At 35.3% G+C, this 23,549-nt stretch overlaps 1 protein-coding gene across 9 annotated transcripts in view; it reads left to right on the forward strand.

The window, feature by feature from the left end:
- PRKACB (protein kinase cAMP-activated catalytic subunit beta) overlaps window positions 1-23,549 on the forward strand; it is a 157,990-nt gene that overhangs the window by 128,712 nt on the left and 5,729 nt on the right. For all 9 annotated transcript variants that reach the window (XM_012442585.2, XM_064372564.1, XM_012442581.2 and 6 more), the window contains one exon: window positions 11,047-11,211. In XM_012442585.2, coding sequence (XP_012298008.1) covers window positions 11,047-11,211 — 165 coding nt within the window. The remainder of the gene's footprint in view (window positions 1-11,046; window positions 11,212-23,549) is intronic.

The following is a 23,549-nucleotide window of genomic DNA, read 5'->3' on the forward strand; positions in this document are numbered from 1 at the left end:
GTCAATCATTTGCTCTTGCCTTAGCTCAGACCTCAGATCTTTTTTTTAAAAGACCATAGTCGATTCAGTAGAAATGAGCCTGAATCTCCTACCATGCAGCAATGAAAGAATAGGCTTTTAAACATTCCCAGAGGAGACCTTCTATACATTAATGACAAAATATATGGGACGGGATATTTTGCTTATTTTCCCTTCTTTCTATTTCTATAAGTGGTACTTTGTCTTTTATTTTTTTTTCCCCCCACATAGTTCCATCTAGAATATGATCAGGAAATAGAGCATCATTCTTGATATCACATTACCCTGAGATGTTATATAGTTGAAATTTTTTGTTTATTTTTTATTTGTTTTGTAGTTTGTGACCTTCTTAGGCAGAGATAAACCTAATCAACCTGAAGAATCTGGAAGGGAGATAGAGGGAAAGGTTCTGTTTCTTTGTATCTCAGCCAGATTCAAATTCTACATTTAGTGTGAAAGCTTACCATTGGCATCTATCAGCTTAAAATTTCCAGTGTTAACTATTCACAAGGTACCCTGAATGTCCATATTGTAGTAATTTATCTCTTTTGCCAACACTTAAATTTAAATCATGGATGCTGCACAGCTGGGCTGTAGGAACAAGACACTTGCCACTAGAATTTGTCTATCCAATCACCTAGAATATGCATTTCAACACAGTATTATTCCTTTTCTTATAGTACATATACAGTCTACTGGGTCACAAGATTTCTGCTTGTATTTTGCCACATTGTATGCAGAAAGTTTTATGTATTGTCAGTATTCACAAATTAAGAGACTGACTACCCCAACTATGTCAAAGGTAAAAAATAAATACCTCTTACAGATAAATAAACTAAGCTAGGTGTTGAACACTGTGCACTGATAAAGGCAATACAGAAAAGTAGAATGCAGTACTTATTTAAACAAGTATTAATATCACTGTTGTTCTTGTCACATTTGTAGATCTGTAGATCTCTGGCTTCAGATTTCTTATTTTTGTAATTGTTTTCCCCCAGCAGAACTTTTGATATGAACAAAACAAAACTTTGCAAAAAAATTAACAGACAAAGTAGTGATTTATTTTTCAAGAATTTGAGAAGTGTAGATTCTCAAGAGGACTAAAGGTCATATGAAGGATGATGAGAGAACCAAAATACATTAAAATCACAAACGGAAGAAGAATATTTTACTAATATAAAAACTGAGTGTAAAAATTATAATAATTGTTTAAAATTAATTAACAGTAAAGTTCTTGAATCTTTACTATATTGCTTTTATTTATACTTCATAAAAGAAATCCAATTTTCTAACAAAGATATTGTCATAAATAAATTTACATTTATTAACAAAAATTGCTTTAGTTAAAATTAATGTGTCTTCATCTTTATGCATTGGCCTCAATTTGCCAATCATTCTTCATTGGTTAAAATTTATATTCAGCTGTTTATGAATATATATTCATTTTATATCAAACTTTAAAATTTTGTACCTGATAATCAGCATATATTCTAAAATCATAACAGTCTAAATCCTAGGCACCTTAGAAGAATAGCAATATAAAACTTTATTATACTACAATATTCTGTTTTTCCCCTTCATTTATTTAGAAATATGATAGGATATTTGGTGTACTTTTGTTTTTTAACTAAAAGTACCAGATTATCTCTCCCCATATGGGATATAAAATTATTCCGATCTCTTCATTTACTCATCTAAAGTAGAAGTCGTGAAAGCGGAATATTGCTGTTAAATGATCTCTAGGCTCTGTATTATGTGAAGTATAGATTGTACTAACTGTTTCCCAATAAGTCATCTGTTTCAATACTCAATTTCAAACTAGAATGTGTTTCTATTCACATTGCAAAACTATTGTCTCCCTGGTTAGTAACTAACAGCCAAACTGGAAACCAACTAGTTTTTTACATTTTTTAAATTGTGTGGTTAGTTAAAAATCCAATTTGGTCTTATATTTGTGGATCCTTATATTTATATTTGCATTTGAAATTTTAATGGTTTTAATGACATATCATTTAAGAATATGCTTTTCATTCAGAATTATTTTTATTTTAAAAGCATATTATTTTATACAACAGCATCTTAAATTGATTATATCCTCCAATCTGAAGTCATGTTATGAAGATTGTTGAGTATCAATGGCTTATCAAAGTTAAAGTTAAATTTATTAATTAAGTGATAAATTCACTAAAGTACATACATATGAACATTAGATTGTAAAATACTTTCTCTATTACGATATTTTAACTCAAGCTGGTATTTTTAAATGCACAGAAAGATGATCAATCAACTTGTTAGATTCTCTCCTACACATATTTTGCTTTTAAAAAACAGAGAAGGTGGTATTTAAATGTCAAATTATTCATGCAATGTTAAGGTTCGAGTCTACAAATGCATAGTTGACAGAAAAGATTTATGATTCCTGCATTAACTATGCCTCATCATAGCAATACATATGCTGAGTTTCTGTATATAGTCTTTAAATTTCATGCCTCAGTGTCATGTACTCTATGACAAGAATCAGTTATGGTCTCCATAACACCTCTATCTGACTGCATTACCCATGGAAATATAGAAAGTTTATATTGCAGTCAAAAATTATACTTGCAATTAAGGTACTTAAGTAATAGCTACTATGGAAACCGTAACTTTAGAGTCCTTGACTTATATAATTTAAAAAATTGTTAGCTTCAACATATCTAATGTAAATATTGTTCCACTCTTAATGAGTAACAATGTGTAAGAAGACATTATGCAAAATATAGAAGTATAAACGTAAGTATATACTGAATGGTCAAAGAATTGGTTAATATTTCCTGAAGGGAAATTCAACATTCACATGAAGGGTAATTCATTATCAGCCCAATTGCTATTCCTTTCTGTGTCAGAGGTCCCCAAGACCATTTTCAAGTTTGGTGATTCACTAGCAAGACTCAACAAGATTCAGCATACAGTGGTACTCAAGGCTAAGATTTATTACAAGAAAAGGGTACAAAGTGAAGTGAGCAAAAGGAAAAGGCAGTCAGGGCAAAGTCCAGAAGAAACCAGATACAAGCTTTCAAGAGTCCTCTCCCAAGGCAGTCACAAGGGATACTCATAATTCCTTCAACAACAAACTGTGACAAGTGTAAAATTTTATCTACCAGTGATACTCATTAAATACTCAGTGCCTAAGGTTTTTATTGGGGCCTGGTCACATATGCACCCTCTGCCTTGCTCATGCCAAAATCCCAGGCTCCCAGAACAAAAGTAGATATTCAGAATAAACTATATTGTTTGTACCAACAATCTAGGCACAGTGAGCCACTTTAATCATTTAGGAAAAGTTTCATATTGGTATAAGGCACTGGTACTATTCAAGTTGCCAGACACCTCCCAAGGGCCAAACTTGTAGCATTTCTTTCTAAGGGTAGCAGACTCAGGCCTGCTATGTTACTGCTACTGCTTTTCTACATACATTCTGTTTCCTAAGTAACATACACATATGCGGATATACCACTATACCTTTTCTAAGATATTATTGTCGGTGCTTTTGGGGAAATTACAATGTCATTTTCTGTTTTGCTATGGCCATAGTCAAAGAGACTTAGAAGTACTCAGAAATCATTTTCATAAAACACAAAAGCAGTTTTACTCTTTGCCTAAAACCCAGGGTCAGTTTTAAACACTTGATTGTGGTTATTTAAAATTCTTGTTAATACCTTCTTTGTGACAGCTCTTGTGGTCCTATGAGCAAATAATTGCAAAACTGGCTTCTTATGTGGGAGCAGAGGGAGGGAGAACAGGGTGGATCATAATCCTCTGCAATCATGTAGACTCATTATATCTACCACTGTTTCTGCGTAGGTAAGGGAACAGATGAGAGAGCCCACAGATACAGTACCAATATTTATAAATATTTTTAATCTCATAGCTTTCTTTTCACATACAGAATCAAGGCTGATTAAAGATGCTCAGGTCTTATGAGGTAGTATGGAACTTGGCACTGTACCTATTACATGCCTAGTGTATGAGAAGTATTGTGCCTATTGAAAACTTGTTTAATGTATATGTTAATTTTTTATAAATCAGTTCTTTACTGGGATTGCAGATATTTTTAGAACTTACTGTACCTAATTTAGAGATAATTTGTTAAAGTTTATCTCAATATGCTTGTGGCCAGAAGTTAATAAATTATTGCTTCTTGGCTGTGTGCAAACTCCTTTGAGTCATGTAAGCCTAGTAAGTTTTATCCCAATTCATAAAAGATAATATTACTAGTTAAATGATCCTTTCTCCTGCCAATAACTGCAGAATAGCAGTAAGATTTTTCCCTTCTTTCAAAGGTCAACTTTGTAATTTCTATGATTAAGCTTAGTGTAAACAAATTTGATTTGGCCTTCTTTTATTTCTTTTTCTACTTCTTATTTATTTATTTATTTAAGATGGAGTCTTGCTCTGTTGCCCAGGCTGAAGTGCAGTGACACAATCTTGGCCCTCTTCAGCCTCTGCCTCCTGGGTTCAAGTGATTCTCCTGCCTCATCCTCCTGAGTAGCTGAGACTACAGGCATGTGCCTCCATGCCCAGCTAATTTTTGTGTTTTTAGTAGAAGCAGGGTTTCACCTTGTTGGCCAAGCTGGTCTCAAACTCCTGACCTCAAGTGATCCACATGCATTGGGCTCCCAAACTACTGGGATTACAGGCATGAGCCACAACACCCAGTCAGCTTTATTTTTTATTTCTAAAAGAACAAAAGTCAGGCCGGGTGTGGTGACTCACGCCTGTAATCCCAGCACTATGATAGTCTGAGGTGGGCGGATCAAGAGGTCAGGGGTTCGAGACCAGCCTGACCAACATGGTGAAACCTGGTCTCTACTTAAAAATATAAAAATTAGCCGGGCATAGTGGTACACACCTGTAATCCCAGCTACTTGGGAGGCTGAGGCAAGAGAATTGCTTGAACCCGGAACGCGGAGGTTGTGGTGAGCCGAGATCATGGCACTATACTCCAGTCTGGGTGACAGCAAGACTCTGTCTCAAAAAAAAAAAAGAAAAAGAAAAAAAGTCAGTAAACCAGTTAGTGAATTAAAATCACTAAGTATTGATACCATGAACAACATGAATGGATTTACTTTTTGGTTATAACTTCCTCTTGAACTTTTAGAAAGTAATAGTTATTCCTAAAACTCAAATGTACAAGACTTTATAATCAGTGCTGAAAGCAGAGCAGATAATCTGTTGAGTTTGCTCAACTCCGAGTGAGTTTTACAGTTCATTTAACATATTACATAATGTAATTTGACAGCAGTTTAGGATATCAGCCATATTGACAATGGTGTCCTTATAAAACAGTTATAGTAAGACATTTTCTCCCTCACTTTGTTAAACTTAGGACCTTAAGATAAGTGTTTGTTCTATAAATTAATAGGTGGAGCCTGAGACAAGAAGAAAGGAGGAACTTCCTATACTTTCCCAATGACTTTTCTAGCACAGACTGTCCTTGGCTTGTCTGTAAACATAATGATGGATATGGTTGTCTTCGAAGTTCTTTCTTTGATTCAAAAATTCAGTTTCATATCATTAAAATAGTATTCTAATGGGAAGGCTTAAAAATGAAAAATGTGTTGAATTAATGTCTACAAAATTCTAGGCATAATACAAGGCAGTTTCATATGTTACATAATTTTTTTTCATACCTGTCAGATAATACTCTTATTGTTTTATAAATAAGGAAACTGAGAGTCAGAAAGTTAAGAGTTATCCCTAGATTGCAGAGTGTGTATGTAAGTGGAGTTGGGATTGGAACCCAGGAATTCTTTCTACTAAAGAAATAGCTTGGTAGAATTTTTTAAGTGGCAAGGATGTTTACTTTTATTGCATAAAGCTCTCTAGTCCTATATATAGGTAAATCAAAATGCAGAATTACTCAAAGACAAAAGGAAGTTTGCGGCAAAACAAGAAATAGAAGAATTTAGTTCAGTGATTTATTTGTTACTCCTTCATTTGACTTCAGTGACTTTGTATCACTGACCATTCCCTCTCCATCTCCTTGACTAGATCCTCTTCTCTTGTTTCTCTGAACTTCCTCAATTGGTGGTTTCATCCAGTCTCATGACTTAAATGCTCAAGATAATTCCCCAATTCATTTTTCCAGTCCATACCTGATTCCCAAATTCCATACTCTTGTATCCAGTTTCTAACTTGAAATCTTCATTTGGATGTCTAATAGTACCTTAAATTCAACCTGTCTAAAACTGACAAGTTTTTGTTTCCTTTTCTACACTCCACCCACTCCCCCTGCACGAAGCCTTCCCCATCTAAACTGATGACAACTCCACCCTTTCAGTTGGTCAGGCCAAGACACCTGGGAGTCCTCACTTCATATCTAATGCACAGGGAAACCATTTTTGCTCTGTCTTTAGAATTTACAGAATTCAGCAACTTCTTACCACATCCACTACTGTCACTCTTAAGTGAGTCACTAGAGTGGTTTCTTAAAGATGTTAAATCATATCCTATTATTCTTTTAAAAATTTTGCAATAGTTCTCCATTTTCTTCAGACTAAAAGTCGAAAACCTTACAATGCAGAGTTTCTTGAAGAGTGATAGGATAACGTTGTTAAAGGATCACTTGGTCGCTAAGTTTTAATTGTCTTCCTCACTAGAATGTAAACTCCATGAAGGCAGAAATCTTCAGTTTATTTTGTTTACTAATATAATCCAAGCACATGTTCTGAGATATACTAGTAAGCACATAGTACTTGCTTAGTGCAAGCATAACATATAGTAGAGGTTCAATCAATGTTTGTCAAATTTCTATTCGTTGATTCATTAAATATTTATGAAGCTCACAGCATGTGCCAGACCAGTTCTACATGCTAGATACAGCAAGTCAGTTGTGGTCTCTGCCTTCATGAAGCTTTCATGAAGTGTACTTTATCTTTGGTGTTTCTCCTGAGAAATACTGACTCAGAAGGTCTTCTGTGGATTCAAAACATTTTTTTAAGTATCACAAATGATTCCGATAAACACCATGTGTTGAGAGCTTGTTTTGTGTATCTGTACCTCACTGGGGAAGTAGATTTATTCTCAAGAAAATATAATTATCAAAATCAGGAGTAATATGGTCTCAAATGGTTGGAAAAGAATCCTAAACAAGAAATAATATTGAAGAAAAAAGGATTAAAGAAAACACTTCAGGAACTGTGTATATCACAAACATCTCTTTTATGTTATACAAACACCTCGTCCATGTTAAATGATGCCAGTTTCCAATAACCTTATCTCTCAGACTTAATGGCTTAATTACTTTAGGCTGTCTTTCTCTTTTCAATATCTAGCTCTTTGCATTTACTTTCACATTATTTGTTCTATCTTGGACTGGCAGAAAGCTCCTAGCTATATGTCAGGAAGATTAAGTTATTTTCCCAGTAATTCCACTAACTGGGTTGGTAGCCTCACTGGAGCTCAGATTTCTTGTCTTTAAAATGAGAGTTGAGACTCAATTAAACTAAGCTCCCTTTCACTCCAATATTTGAGAATTCTGATTTCACTTTCTATAGTAGTTATAATTGATAATAATGATAAGGGCAATACCCTTTTGATATAATTTTAAAAGAAAAATTAGATAGTCACTCTTCCCATCATAGAAATCTTTAGTGTCTCCAGATTGATGTATTACAAGTAAAGGTTGTACATTTAACAAAATTATGTTGAAGTTATCTTCTGTTTTTTACTAGTTCCAGTTTAATAAATCAACATGGCTCTTTGGAGAGTTCAGTCAATTAGGAAATTACATTTCAGGTTACATTTTAGAATAATCATGAGAAAAAATACTTTCACAGTGACTTTCATTATTTCTCCCCCAAAATACTTTAAAGATATGACAGATTCCCATTATTAAGTGGACCTCTATGAGAGTATGGGCTGCCTATCAGAATCTCTGGGGAAGCGGGTGTGATGTGGAGGTAAGGAGGATATGTCTATAATTTGAAAAAGTTCCCGAATCATTCTGATATCTGCCATCACAACCCACGACCACTCCCCATTTGAGAATCACTGTTCTGAAGATTAAAAACACACACACACACACACACACACTCAAGAACATAACTTTATTTGCATTCCAAAATAAAGAACTACATTATTTAGAATGCTTTTATTCTTCAAGCATTGCATTGCATGTTACCAGAATTCCAAAGATAATTTGTATGTAGTGCAGTACTGTCTGCCATCTGAACATAATGAAGGGGATAACTGGTACATTACCATTGAACAGTTCACACAGATTTAATACTAAACAAATACAGATATACGTCAAATAAATTATTTCTTTGGAATCTAAATAAAGTTTAGATTTATCACTGGAAAAATCTGAGCTAACAAAACCACTGGAAAAATGTCATGTTATTTTTAAAGTAGATAGTATGTCCTTTGAATACTCCTTATTCTCCAGTTGTTTCTTCATCTGGAATAAATGAGGAAATGTGCGGCAAAATATTTTTAAGATGAAAATTGCAGCCTTTTAGAAGTTTCCTGATAATGAATATTTACAGTTATTGAATCATGGAGTAGATAATTAAAAATATATACTCCACAGTCAGTGTACCCAGTTTGGAATTACATCCTTACTATTTATTAGCTCTGTAATCTTGGGCAAAGTAATTTCTGTAGGTTTCAATTGCTTCACCCCTATTTATAAAATTTGGATAATAATCATACCTATGTTTGGGATTTTATGAGCCACTGCATAAAGTATTTAGCACAATGCCTAGCTTCTAGTAAACCATTGTGCCAAGAATAAAACTAGAGAAGGTAGAAGTTCACATATCTTACTCTTTTAGAACATTAAAACTGTTCATAATCTAGGATAATAAAGGGCCTTGCAAAAATGAGATTTTGAGTTGCTAATTTATATGAATTGAGCCTAAATCCTGGTCATTTATTAACTATTGACCTTTCAAATAGTCTTTGGTTGCTTGACACAATATCAGTTTTCCTCTAGCATGATAATAGTTTCAATTTACTGTATTATATTATATACACTTAAAATGTTATGATCTTTTACTAGCATAGAAAATAAAGCCTCTGCATAAAGTAGTGAACAGAGTTGAGAATAGTGCTTTTCAAGCTTTCATGTACATGTGAATCCCTTGGAGATAGCAGCTCAGATTTTCAGGCCCAATGCCCCCATCATCTGAGGCAAGCCACAGGAATCCACGTTTTTATCCTTTTGTCTCCCAGTTTATTCTGATGTACATGGGTCCTAGGGCCAGATTTTGAGAAACATTTACTTATAGAATAGCACAAAAGTGACAGTCAAAAGACTATGGTTATGAATCTAACTTTACTATAAAATCTATCTTTGCATGCTGATGATTTAACTTCTACTTTGAGAACATAAGAATATATGTCAAGTATGTTGAGCTTTTAGAAAGAATATAAATTAAGAAGTCTATATATTTGAAGACAGTATAATAAAGAGCAAAATTCATGAAGCTACAAATTATGACTAGATTTCTATTCCCAGCTCTGCCACTTTATGGCCTGATGACTGGGGAAGCTATACCCAATACCATTTCTGAATCTTAGTTTCTCCATCTTTAAAATGGAGTTAATACCATATTCACTGAATTTGTCGTATTCAACTAGAATGTAAGTTCCATGAAATCAGAGACTCACCTGGTTTTGCTCACTGCTATATATCCAGCACCTAGTATAGTGCCTTACATATAGTAGCTACTCGATAAATAATTATAAAATGGATGAACTACAGTATTTGAAATAGTCTAATAAATACTGAGAATAAAAATGGCACAATACCTTCCCTCAGAAGCTCAGAGCTTGGGGCAGACAGAAATATGCAAAAATACTACAGCATAGTTGGAATAAATAAATGTATTGTAAAGAACAACTGAGATAATGTAATGATGCACTATATAAATTATTAAGTGGTGGTAGCACTTGTAGTGGTAACACTTGTAAGGAACCAAAATAAGAATGCAGAGAGTTCTAGAATGGGTCTTTTAACCCTTTAAAATGTTTTCTACAAAGGTGCTATGATCAATTTGTAGTTGAGACTAATAATCCAGCTATGTACATATATATGTGTGCATACATATGTGTTTATGGTAGGGAAGAGGGTAGTGGAAGGGATTGAACACAAGTTGGAAAGGATAGTGGAGAGGTGGTAGTAACGACAGAAAAGAATAAGGAGGCATAGATGCAGCTATTCCATTCCTTCATCCTTTGGTGGTACCCATTTTAAATTTTTTAGTACCCATATCAATAAAACAGTAAGAACCAAAAGTTAGGTTGGTGTAGAGGAAAAGAATGTGTTTAAACAAAACAAAAAATAGACTTAGGTCTCCTATAAATGGTACTTTAACCTTATTGATTGCCAAAAATATTCAGTTATTTGGGGTTTTCCATTTGTTTTTAAGGCCAGAGGTCAGACTAGTAATTGTTAAGTCTTCACAATTTAGTAGGTAGAAAAAAATGCTTTTAAACCAGCCTAAATCATTTTTATGCTGTTGCATAATAGTATTATTTTTAAAGCCAACTCTTGATAAATGAAAAACGGTTTCCTATGCTGTGAAAGGCAGTGTGGGTTTTTACAACCATTTTTAGACTTCCTTTTTGATAGATCTCTTTTCAAAATGTACATACTGATTTCCTTCATATGCTGGTTCTTCTATTTATATTACAAAGTTAAATTTGTATATCTTTGAGACACAGATTTATAATGTGTGATCCAAAGAGATTGCTCTTAAAGATAGGTGAACCTTCTGATATTATTACAACAGTTCTGTAGGTATGCACATTTTTCTGGAGACTATTCCATGTTTTTAAAGACATCATGTCCAAAGCAAGTAATTCTTTTCTTTATGACTACTGTGGGGACTGTAATGTATAGTTAAAAGTATGTGAAGGTCATCTCTCCATATTTTTGTTTATATAAATATTTGTTGCCTTAAAAAAACTTTATGAAATCAAAACAGAAATATCATGAGTCTTAGCATGTGTGTTTTACCACATGGTGTGTTTGTGTAGGTCCGATTCCCATCCCACTTCAGCTCAGATCTCAAGGACCTTCTACGGAACCTGCTGCAGGTGGATTTGACCAAGAGATTTGGAAATCTAAAGAACGGTGTCAGTGATATAAAAACTCACAAGTGGTTTGCCACAACAGATTGGATTGCTATTTACCAGAGGAAGGTGAGACTTTCTTTTTTAATTTAAAAGCTTTTTTAAAGTTGGTGTTTAAATTATATGTGGTAGAGATATTTTCAACTTAACACATAGTTTTAATTTTTTTACCTTTTGAATTAATCTTGTGCAGAATCTAAAGTACTTTACAGGCCACAACTTAAAAATGAGTTTCCCCCTGGAATTTTTTTTTTTTTTTTTGAGGTGGAGTCTCGCTCTGTAGTCCAGGTTGGAGTGCAGTGACACAATCTCAGCTCACTGCAGCCTCCACTTCTTGGGTTCAAGTGATTCTCCTGCCTCAGCCTCCCAAGTTTCTGGGACTATGGGTGCATGCTACCACACCTGGCTAATTTTTTGTATTTTTAGTAGAGACGGAGTTTCACTATGTTGGCTAATTTTTTGTATTTTTAGTAGAGACTGGGTTTCACTGTGTTGGCCAGGCTGGTCTTGAACCCCTGACCTCAAGTGATCTACCTGCCTCAGCCTCCCAAAGAGCTGGCATAAGCCACCATGCCCAGCCCACCTAGCTTAAAAAGAAAGCATATATTCTATTTTAATCATCAACCTGAAATGTTTCCTTTGTTAAATTTTTCCTATCTATGCCTGTTACTCTTTACAAAACTGTGAAAATTATATATTAGACAATGTTCTAAGGGTTTTCAAAACTAATGTGAAGCCCCATTAGGAAGATAATATATATATAAATATAGTTGCTCATCTAGAATTGGCATGTGCCAGATATATAATAACATTTAATTGCTAGTTTCATCCCCTTTTAGTCTTCATTTTGACCTCTCTGTGGCATTTATCAGGATTACACATTTTTAATCTAGTGTTTCCCAAACAGACCATGCTTTATCACACTCCGTGCCTGTGTAAATTTTTTTTTCCTTTATGCTGAATGACTTTTCCCATTTGTGCATCTGCCCTACTCTTATTTATCTTTTAAGATTTAGCTTAAATAACTCTGATATTTTTCTCTGATGGGTATTCTTTATTAATATATACTCACTGTTGTTTTAAAATATTTCATTGAGAACAGGTACCTTATCTTACTTGTTTTCATATTCCTGTCATCTGGAAAGAGCTTTATGGTTGGCACATGCTCACTAAACATTTTCTGACTAAAATGAGCCTTGGTCTCTCTTTAGATACAAGTTTCCTTTATCCATTTGAAAGCTAATTTGAACATAATTCATGCAATAGGGGTTTTAATTCATGCTTTTTTCGGAAGGTCAGAACAAATTATCTGAAGTTACTACTTTTCTTCTTTTAACAATTATTTATTCACATGAGATTTTTCCAAATAGTTATCAGGTGCCTGCTTATATGTTAGGTGTCTGCAAGGTGCTGAGAACACAATGATGAGCAAAATCAACCTTTATTCCTGCCCATATGAAGCTTATACTTTCAGGGGACAGGGAGATTAGTTAGATGGTCATATAAATAAATGTAAATTACTATAGTGTGAGAAATGTGGAAATTCAGAAAAACTTTGCCCCTGAGTTTTTTGAGATTTGTTTTATTTGGTCTTTTGTTTGACTCTTTGCTTGCTTAAGGGATTCTTAGTGTTAAAAATTCAGGAAACTTGAAGACTTGAATATAAATATAGATCAAGTTAATCTCTGGCATTAGTATACCACCATAATAAAATAGAGAACAAATCCCAGCTAAACAGTAGTATATTTAAAAGAAAGTAATTTTTGTTTTGTTTTGTTTTTGCAGCACAAGGTGCCAGTATAACAGTTGTAGTAACAGTAATATATCAATTGATGGTAGTTATCATTTCACTTTTATAATAATTTGAGATATTTAAGAAAAGATTTTGCTGTACCGAATTACACTTATCTCTCATTTTGCTTCTTAAATGCTTAAAGATAATTTGCATAAAGTGTTTTCATTTTTAATATATTTAATTTTTTTCTTTTTTTTTCATAAAACCAAAACTTCTAATGTTTTAGAGACTTGGCATCTTTAATAATGTTGTGCAAATACATGATTGAGTTTCCTTAAGGAAAAAAAATTAATGCTCTAATTAAGTATTAAAAACACAGTTTTTCTAATTTATATATTTTATGAATGATTACAATAACAAGCTGGGTGCCCTGGCTCACACCTGTAATCCTAACACTTTGGGAGGCCAAGGTGGGTGGATTGCTTGAGTCTCAAGAGTTTCAGTCCAGCCTGAGCCAACATGGCAAAACCCTGTCTCTACAAAAAGTACAAAAATTAGCTGGGTGTGATGGCTCAGCACTGTAGTCCCAGTTACTTGGTAAGCTGAGCCTGGGAGATTGGGGCTACAGTGAGCTTTGATTATGCCACTACACTCCAGCCTGGGAAACAGAGCAAGACCCTGTCTCAGAAACAAAATTACCAAAACAAAACAATTAAATAATTTTAAAATGCAGCAAAAAGAAATGTAGCCAGACCAAAGCAATGTGAATGTAATACAGCCTCTCTATCTCATAAGAAGGATCCAGAAAATCTCTGTTCAAAGTTCATGAAATATCATGAAATATGGCTGTTAGCATTATTATCACAAATAGATGTGTTATATAGTCAAGAACAAGATTCATAGCACTTTAAAATAGATTTAGATCTCATTAAAAAACAGTTTATTTTTATATTTTTTCTAAATTTGCTAGCACCAATGGAATACTGTATAATTAATAAAAGCAACTCTCTATAACTTCTCATTTCAGTCTTCAATTTAACCCTGTGAAATAAGTTCTGCCATTTTCCCCATTTTACAGATGTGGAAATCAGCTCAGAGAGGTTAATTAATTTAAACATAATCATGCAGCTGCTAAATAATACCTATATTTGATCCCAGGTTCTTCAGATTCTCAATTCCAGGTCACATTATCCTTTTAAAGTCCTTCTGACATGGTTCTTAAAATGAAGCTCCAAACCACTAAACCATACGTTGTTTCACAAGATTTTCATGGATTTTACAGGTATCATCTTCTTAACTTTTATGCCGTGAGCATTTTGGGAGTAGGATGACTGTCTCAAAAGGTAGCAAAGAAAGAGAATAAACTATGGGGTTAGGTAGACATTGAGTTGAATCCCTGATCAACCAATCATTAGCAGTATGATCATGAACAAATGATTTAACCTCTCTAAAGCATCAGTTGTATCACCCTTAAAATTTGGATTTGGATAGAAAAATACAAAAGGAAGAGTAGTTTGGTGAGAAAGATTAGATAGATTGGCCCAGGCTCCATTTTCCTTTCTGGTTGAGATAGGTTTCATTTACTTATAATCAGGTAATTTATTAAGCAAATGACTTTGAAATTGTCATAATTCCACCATCCAAATAGAACCTCTTTTAGTATTTGACATACGTCTTTTTCCTTTTTTTTTCCTGTCCTCTTCATCACTGCAGTCCAGTCCTATGATCTCAGTAGCCAGCTAAGATCTACTTCCTCCAACCCTGCACTTTAACTCTCTCCTTCAGTCTCTTACATCACAGTTGCTACATACTACATAATTACCTCTGAGTGACTTACTGCCATATTATACAATCATTTTAAAATAGGCCAGGTGCAGTGGCTCACACGTGTAATCCCATCAGTTTAAGAGGCTGCAGTGGGAGGATCTCTTGAGCCAGGAGTTCAAGACCAGATGGGCAACATAATGAGACATCATCTCTTCTGAAAATAAAAAAGAATTAGCCTGGTGTGGTGGCGCACACTTAAGTCCCAGCTACTCTGGAGGCTGAGGCAGGAGGATCACTGGAGCCCAAAAGGTCAAGGCTGCAGTGATCCATGATCATGCCACTGTACTCCAGCCTGGGCTACAGAGCAAGACCCTGTCTCTAAAAGAAGAAAAAAAGTCCTGCTCCACAATAAATGTCTTTATTTAACTTTTATTTTCTTTTAGTGCTTTCTGAACTCTAACTTATTTTTGTTGTTGTTGTGTAATAATTAACCAGTTGTCCCTTCCATACTATTGAATAATTCTTATTTGGCCTCTTATTTGAAATTCTACCTTTACTTATATTAAATTAACATATACATTGATCTATTTCTGAACTTATCTTTTTGTTTTTATTGATGCATAATATTTTTATATAGTCATGAAGTACATGTTATATTTCAATACATGCATAGTATGTGTAGTGATGAAAGCTGGATATTTAGCATATCCATTATCTTGATCATTTATTATTTCTTTGTTTTGGGAACATTGCAATTTTCTGTTCCAGTTTCTTTGAAATATACAATATATTGTTGTGAACTAACCAGCTGTGCTATCAAATGCTAGAACTTATTCCTTCTGTCTAACTATATGTTTAGTCTCAGTAGCTTAGTTCTCTTTATCCCTTCCCCAACATGGACACATCCATCCCAGCCTCTGGTAACTGTCATTCTATTCTTTACCTCCACGAGATCAACTTTTTAAGGTTCAACATATAAGTAAGAACATGTGATAGTGTCTTTCTGTGACTGACTGATTTCACTTTACAGAATGTTCTGTTTCCATCGATGTTGCTACAAATGACAGGATTTCATTGTTTTTTTATAGCAAAATAGTATTCCATTATGTATATATATTACATTTTCTTTACCCATTCATCTATTGAAGGACGGTTAGGTTGATTCCATATCTTTACTATTATGTATAGTGCTGTAATGAACATGAGGATTCAGATATTGCTTTGATATACTGATTTATTTTCCTTTGGATAAATGCCTATTAGTGGAACTGCTGAATTGTATGGTAGTTCTATTTTTAGATTTTTGAAAAATCTCTATACTGTTTTCCATAGTGACCGTACTAATTTACATTTTTACTGACAGTGAATAAGAATTCCCTTTTCTCCACATCCACTCCAGCACTTGTTATTTTTTGTCTTTTTGATAACAGCCATTCCACCTGGGTATGACGATATCTCACTGTGATTTTTGATTTACATTTCTCTGATAATTAATCATTTGAGCATTTTTTCATATACCTGTTGGCCATTGTAATTCTGGTTTTGAGAATTGTCTACTCAGATCCTTTACCCATTTTAATTAGATTATTTATTTTTAGCAGTTGAATTGTTGGAGTTCCTTGTATATTCTGGATATTAGTCCCTTCTTGGATTAATAGTTTGCAAATAGTTTCTTCCATTCAACAGGTTGTCTCTTACTCTTTTGATTGTCTCCTTTGCTCTGTAGAAGCTTTTAATTTAATATAGCCCCATTTGCCTATTTTTGTTTTTGTAGCCTGTGCTTTTCAGGACTTAGTCATAAAATCTTTTTTCTTTTTTTTTTTTGAGTTGGAGTTTTGCTCTTGTTGCCCAGGCTGGAGTGCAATGGCACAATCTCAGCTCACTGCAACCTCCATATCCCTGGCTCAAGCAATTCTCCTGCCTCAGCCTCCTGAGTAGCTGGGATTACAGGCACCCACCACCATGCCCAGCTAACTTTTGTATTTTTAGTACAGACAGGGTTTCACGATGGTGGTCAGGCTAGTTTCAAACTCGTGACCTCAGGCAGTCCACCTGCCTCAGCCTCCCAAAGTGCTGGGATTACAGGCATGAGACATTGCACCTGGCCCATAAAAATCCTTAACTAGACCAATCTTTAACTAGAGCATTTCCCCTATGTTTTCTTCTATAATTTTTATTGGTTGGGGCCTTATTTTTAAGTACTTAATTCATTTTTAGATTTGGAGATATGGTAAGAGAGAGGGGTCTAGTTTCAGTCTTCTGCATATGGATATCCAGTTTTTTCAGCACCATTCATTGAAGAGAATGTCCTTTCCCTGTTGTATGTTCTTGGTGCCTTTGTCAAAAATCAGTTCGCTGTAATATGTGGATTTATTTCTGGGCTCTCTGTTCTGTTCCATTGATCTCTGTGTCTGTTTTTATACCACTACCATGCTATTTTAGTTACTCTTGCTTTGTAGTATATTTTGAAGTCAGGTAGTGTAATGTCTCCAGCTTTGCTCTTTTTGCTCTGGATTACTTTGGCTATTCAGGCTCTTTTGTGGTTCCATACAAATTTTAGGATTTTTTTTCTATTTCTGTGAAGAATACAATTGGTATTTTGACAGGAATTGCATTGAATCCATAGATTCCCTTGGATAGTTTGATCATTTTAATAATATTGATTTTTCTGATTCATGACCATGATTTGTCTATTTGTTTGTGTCCTTTTTAATTTTTTCATCAGTGTTTTGTAGTTTTTCTTGCAGAAGTCTTTCACCTCTTTGGTTAAATTTATTCCTAGGTATTTTATTTTATTTTTTATAGCTATTATAAATGGACTACATCCCTGATTTCTTTCTTAGCTAGATCATTATTGATGTATGAAATGTCACTGATTTTTTATCTTGATTTTCTATTCTGTACCTTTACTTAATTTGTTTATCAGTTCTAAGAATACTTTGGTGGAGTCTTTAGGTTTTTCTACATATAGGATCACGTCACCTGAAAAGAGGAACAGTTTGACTTCCTCTTTTTCTGTTTAGACGCCTTGTATTTCTTTCTCTTCCCTGATTGATCTGGCTAGGACTTCCATTACTATGTTGAATAGGAGTGGTGAAAATGGACATCCTTGTCTTGTTCCAGTTGTTAGAGGAACAACTTTCAACTTTTCCTCATTCAATTAGCTGTGAGTTTGTCATATATGGCCTTTATTATGTTGAGGATCTTCTATGCCTAATTTGTTGAGAGTTTTTATCAAGAGGGGATGTTTACTTTTATCTAATGCTTTTTTCTGCATCTATTGAGAGGATCATATGATTTTTGTTGTTCATTCTACTAAAGTGATATATCATGTTAATTGATTTGCATATATTGAATCATCTTTGCATCCCTGAGATAAATCCCACTTGATCATGGTGTATTATATATTCGATGTGTTATTGGATTTTTGTTAGCTAGTATTTTATTAAGGATATTTGTGTCTATATTTGTCAGAAATATTATCTGGTAGTTTTCTTTTTTTGTTGTTGTGTGCTTGTCTGGTTTTGTATCAGAGTACTGCTGGCCTTGTTGAATGACTTAGGAAGAATTCCCTCTTCTCCAATTTTTTGGAATGCTAGGAGATGAATTGATGCTAGTTCTTTATAAGGTTGATAGAATTGAGCAATAAAGCCATCCAGCCCTGGGTTTTCTTTAATGTTTGGTGGGAATCTTTTTTATTACATATGCAATCTGTTCCTTATTATTGGTCTGTTAAGATTTTCTATTTCTTTCTGGTTCAGTCTTCGTAAGTTGTATGTGTCCAAGAGTTTATCCATTTCCTCTAGGTTTTCCAGTTAGTTAGCATATAGTTGTTTATAATAGTCTCCAATGATCTCTTGTATTTCTGTGGTATCAGTTGTAACATATTTTTATTTCTGATTTTGTTTATTTGGGTCTTCTCTCTTTTTTTCTTGGTTAATCTAGCTGGCAGTTTATCAATTTTGGTTATTTTTTCACAAAAACAACCTATCATTTTGATAAACTTTGTATGTTTTTTCTCTATTTCATTTAGCTATGCTCTGATCTTTATTATTTCTTTCCTTCTACTAATTTTGTTTGTTTTGTTCTTGCTTTTCTAGTTCCTTGAGGTACATTATTAGGTCGCTTATTTGAAATCTTTATACTTTTTGGTGTAGGTGTTTATTGCTATAAACTTCTCCTTAGCACTGCCTTTGTTATATTCCATAGGTTTTGGTATATTGTGTTTTCATTTTTGTTTGCTTTAAGAATTTTTTTATTTCTTTCTTAATTTCTTCTTTAGTCCAGTAATCATTCAGGAGCATATTGTTTCATTTCCATCTATTTGTACAGTTTCCAAAGTGCTTTTGCTATTGATTTCTAGTTTTTTCCATCAATATTTGAGAAAATGCTTGATATGATTTCAAGTTTTTAAAATTTGTTGAGACTTGTTTTGTGGCCTAACATAAATGGTCTATCCTGGAGAATGTTCTGAGTGCTTATTAGAAGAATGTGTATTCTGCAACTATTGGCTAAAATGTGTAAATGTCTTCTAGGTACATTTGTCTACAGTGCAATTTATGTCCAATTTTTTGGTTGATTCTCTGTCTCAATAATCTGTACAATGCTGGGAATGGAATATTAGACTCCTCAATTATTATTGTAGTGGAGTCTGTCTCTCTCTTTAGTTCTAATAATATTTGCTTTATATATCTGTGTGCTCTAGTATTGGATTCATATGTATTTGGAATTGATCCCTTTATCATTATGTAATGACCTTCTTTGTCTCTTTTTACTGTTTTGACTTAAAGTTTCCTTTATTGGATATAAATTTAGATACTCCTGCTTGTTTTTGTTTTCCATTTGCATGGAATCTTTCTCCATCTCTTCACTTTCAGTCTATCTATGTATTTACAGGTGAAGTGAGTTTTTTTGTAAGCAGCATATAGTTGGATCATGTTGTGTTTATATATTCAGCTGGTCTATATCTTTTAAGTGGATAATCTAATTCATTTACTTTTAAAGTTATTATTTATAGGTGAGGACTTATTCTTGTCATTTTAAAAATTGTTTTCTGGTTGCTTTGTATATCCTTCATTCCTTTCTTTCTCTCTTACTGTTTATCATTGTAGTTTGATGGTTTTCTGTCATGGTAACATTTGAGTCCTTTCTCTTTCTCATTTATGTGTCTACCCTACCAGGGACTTTTATACTTTCTTGTTTCATAATGGTAAATGTCATTGTTTCACTCCCAGATGTAGGACTACCTTAAGCATATCTTGTACAGCTGGTGTAGTAGTGATAATTCCCTAAGTTCTTGCTTGTGGAGAAAGACTTTTTTTCTCCTTAATTTTTGAAGAAAAGTTTTCTTGGTTAGTTTACCTAGCTGTTTACCTTTGGTGGCAGAGGTTTTTTTTTTTCTCTTTTAGTACTTTGAATATATCATCCCATTCTCTCCTGGCCGGCAGGGTTTCCCCTGAGAAATCCACATTAGTTTGATGGAGGTTCCCTTACACGTGACTTGATGCTTTTCTCTTGCTCTTTTTAGATTTCTGTCTTTGTCTTTGACTTTTGACAGTTTCACTACAGTGTGTCTTGGAAAAGACCTATTTGGATTGTATCTATTTGATCTTTGAGCTTCCTGTATCTGGATTTCTAAATCTCTTAAAAGAACTGGGAAGTTTTCACCTATTATTAAATAGGTTTCCTATGTCTTTACCCATCTCTTTACCTTCTGGAAAACCCAAAATTTGAATATTTGATTGCTTTAACATGTCCCCTATGTCATGTATGCTTTGTTTATTCATTTTTCTTTTTTGTTCTTTTTGGGGGGTTCTGTCTGAATTATTTCAAAAGACTTGTCCTCAGTTCTTCTCCTTGATCTAGTCTGTTGTCAAAGCTCTCAGTTTTATTTTTTTATTTCATTCATTGAATTCTTCAGTTCCAGGATTTCTGTTTGGTTCTTTTTTCACGCTATCTAACTCTTTGTTGAATTTCTCACTCATATCCTGATTTGTTTTCTTAATTTCTTTGTATTGTTTGTCTGTGTTCTCTTATATCTCACTGAACTTCTTTAATACCATTATTTTGAATTCTTTTTCAAGCATTTAATCTTTTTTTTTAATTGGAATCTGTTGCTGGAGAATTATGTTCTTTTGGAGGTATCATGTTTCTTTGCTTTTTCATGTTTCTTGTATACTTACATTGACATCTCCACATCTGGTGTAACAGTCATTTCCTACAGTTTTTGGGATCAGTTTTTGTAGGGTAAGACTTTTTTCTGTAGATGTATCATCATGTTGGTTTGCTTTTTCTCCTTCATTTTAGTTTTTATTCTGAGTGCATATGGTAGTGAAGTCTCTATGATTTCTTCAGCTGTAATTAGCATCAGTGGGTGTCTGTGATTTCCTCAGTGACTTAGGCCTCAGTTGTTAGTGGAGGCTGTGGTGAGGCTTTGCTGGGGACAGGGACACCAGGCATCCTGATCCTCAGGTCCCAGTGGTGGTAGCAGCAGACCAAGCATACCTGCCCTTGGTCCCCTGGTGGGCATACACTGACATCAGTTTTAGCAGCTCTACATGGGCCAATTCTTAGGTCTCCATGTGGCTTGGGTACCAGCAGTGGCAGTAGTAGGCTGGACAGATAGATGAGACCTTAGCCTCCTGTGTAGCATGTGTAGCATCAGCAATGGTAGTAGTGATGGTAGGCCAACCCTCAGGCTCCCAGGCAGTACACACTGCTGCTAGTGATGATAGCAACATACTGGGCAGGCCAGGCCCTAAGCCCTCAGGTGGCATGTGTGGGTAAGTGCCAGCAGTGGTAGTGGTGACAGACTGGGCAGGTCCAGCCTCAGGCCAGTAGTGGGTGCGGCAGGGCAATCCCCAGGCCCTCAGATGGCATGCTTGAGCATTGGGGTTGCAGTGCCAGGAAGTGCAGGCCTTTACTCAGGCCCCTCAATAGGGCACATGGGCACAAGGTGTGGTGGGCCAAGTCAGGCAATCCCCAGGCCCTCAAACAATGTGTTTGAGTGCAGGCAGTGGGTGGTTTGGGTCTGTTTAGTTAGACGTCCTGATGGTGCATGTGCATGCCAGAAGCAGCAAGAAGGGTGGATGGATCCCCAAGCCTCCAGACAGTGCGTTCAGTCACTGTGGGAGGTACCACCAGGCAGGGAGGGCCTGTCCCTAGGCTCCCCTGTTGTACCTGTGGTTGTAGGCTCTGGTGGACAGGGCAGTCTTCAGGACTCTGGGCAGCATGTTTTGATGCCAGTGGCTAATGGCCTGAGTTTTTTTTAATGCTTCCTAATCGTATATATATGTACCCAGAGTGGTAGGTAGAGGGGGGCGCTCCCCAGGTAGTGTGCTGGGGCACTGGGAGGGGTCGTACCTAAAGGGACAGGCCTGTCCTCAGGCCTCCATTGGTGCACCCAGATGCAGACTCTGGTAGGCAAAAAAGGACTATTCCTAGGCCCCAGGACAAAATACATGGGAGGTGGTAGGCAGGGTGAGTCTGTCCCCATGCCCCCAGATAGCATCCAGGTGGGCCAGTTCTTAGTCCCACTGCAGGTGGTGCAAGTACATGGCAGCCCTGCTGTGGGGGCTGGGCATTGTTATCAGTGGCAGTGGCCCCAGGCAGGTCGCTCTCAGGCTCTGGGGAGTGTGTGCTTTGGCTTCCTTTACCCCAGAAACAGCCTTGCCTAGTGTGCTGCCCTACCTGTTCTTTGCAGTGGAGGACATTGTGTGGGCTAAAGTGCTGGGGACCCTGTTACACCATTGGGTCCAGCCAGCACTGTGCCACTGCAGCCCTCTTGGTGGACATGGGGTGCTGTCAGTGGGGCTCTAGGTGTATAGAGATGCATACAGTCTAATGGTAGTTGGCCTCTCAAAATGGCACTCTGCTTCAGCTTCTTGGGTCCTGGGGGGTGTAGGACCCAGCACAAACTCCCTCTCTGGAACAGTGCTGTTGTGTGAACTCTAGGCAGGTCCCTATACTTGTGTCAGAATTCACAAGGGTTGTGGGCATCTTACATGGCTAGGATTGCAAGAGTCTGTGGTGGAAATGTGGACCACTGGGGATTTCTCAATTACCCTTTCCCCGCACTGGATAACCTCTACTGGCTCCCAGCTGGTCCCAGCCATGCCAGCTGCTTTACTTCCTTTTGCTTCTCCGCCTCAGATGTTCCCTGTCAGTTCCCTGCTAAATTTCACTGTTCCGTCTTAGAGGCTGTTTTCAACATGTAATTATCTACTCAATGTTTTGGTCCTTCTTTGTGGAGGAGAGTTCTGGATCAGCCATCGTGAAGCCCTGACCTTTATTTTTCATGCGTTCTTTTTGTCTGTTCTTGTACTGTGTATGTTACTGCTTTATGTAGCTTTATAATATTTTAATAAATATTAAATAATATTTTAATATTTTTTAAAATATTTAATATTTTAATATTATAATATTTTCTTCACCCTTGTTTACCCTTTCTAAATTTTTTTTCTATCTCCTGTATGTTTTCTCTTTCTTTTTTCATTAGACTTGCCAATGGTTTGTTTTTTTGGTCTTTCTAAAGATTTGTTGAATTTGGGGATTAACAGTAAAGTTGCATATTAATTAGGAGAGAACCTGAATCTTGAGAATTTACCATTATGAACATGTTGCTTCTGCATTTACTCAAATATCTTTTGTCCTTCAGTAAAGTTTTAGAAACCCCCTTTCCTCCATACAGGAATGAATTTATGTCTTAAAGTTATTGATTAAATGTATATTTTGATTGCTATTATTAATGTGTTTGCCTTACCATTATAGTAGGATATGGGCAAAACATAATTTCTATGTATATATTATAATTGGCCATCTACTAAATTCTGTTACTGATTTCCACATTTTTCAGTGATTCCTTTGGATTTTTATTGACACTCACAAGAGATTGGTATATCATTTT

The sequence above is a fragment of the Aotus nancymaae genome, unplaced genomic scaffold, assembly GCF_030222135.1.
Source record: "Aotus nancymaae isolate 86718 unplaced genomic scaffold, 86718_ANA_hifiasm-v0.15.2.pri h1tg000007l, whole genome shotgun sequence".
Classification (NCBI taxonomy): domain Eukaryota; kingdom Metazoa; phylum Chordata; class Mammalia; order Primates; family Aotidae; genus Aotus; species Aotus nancymaae.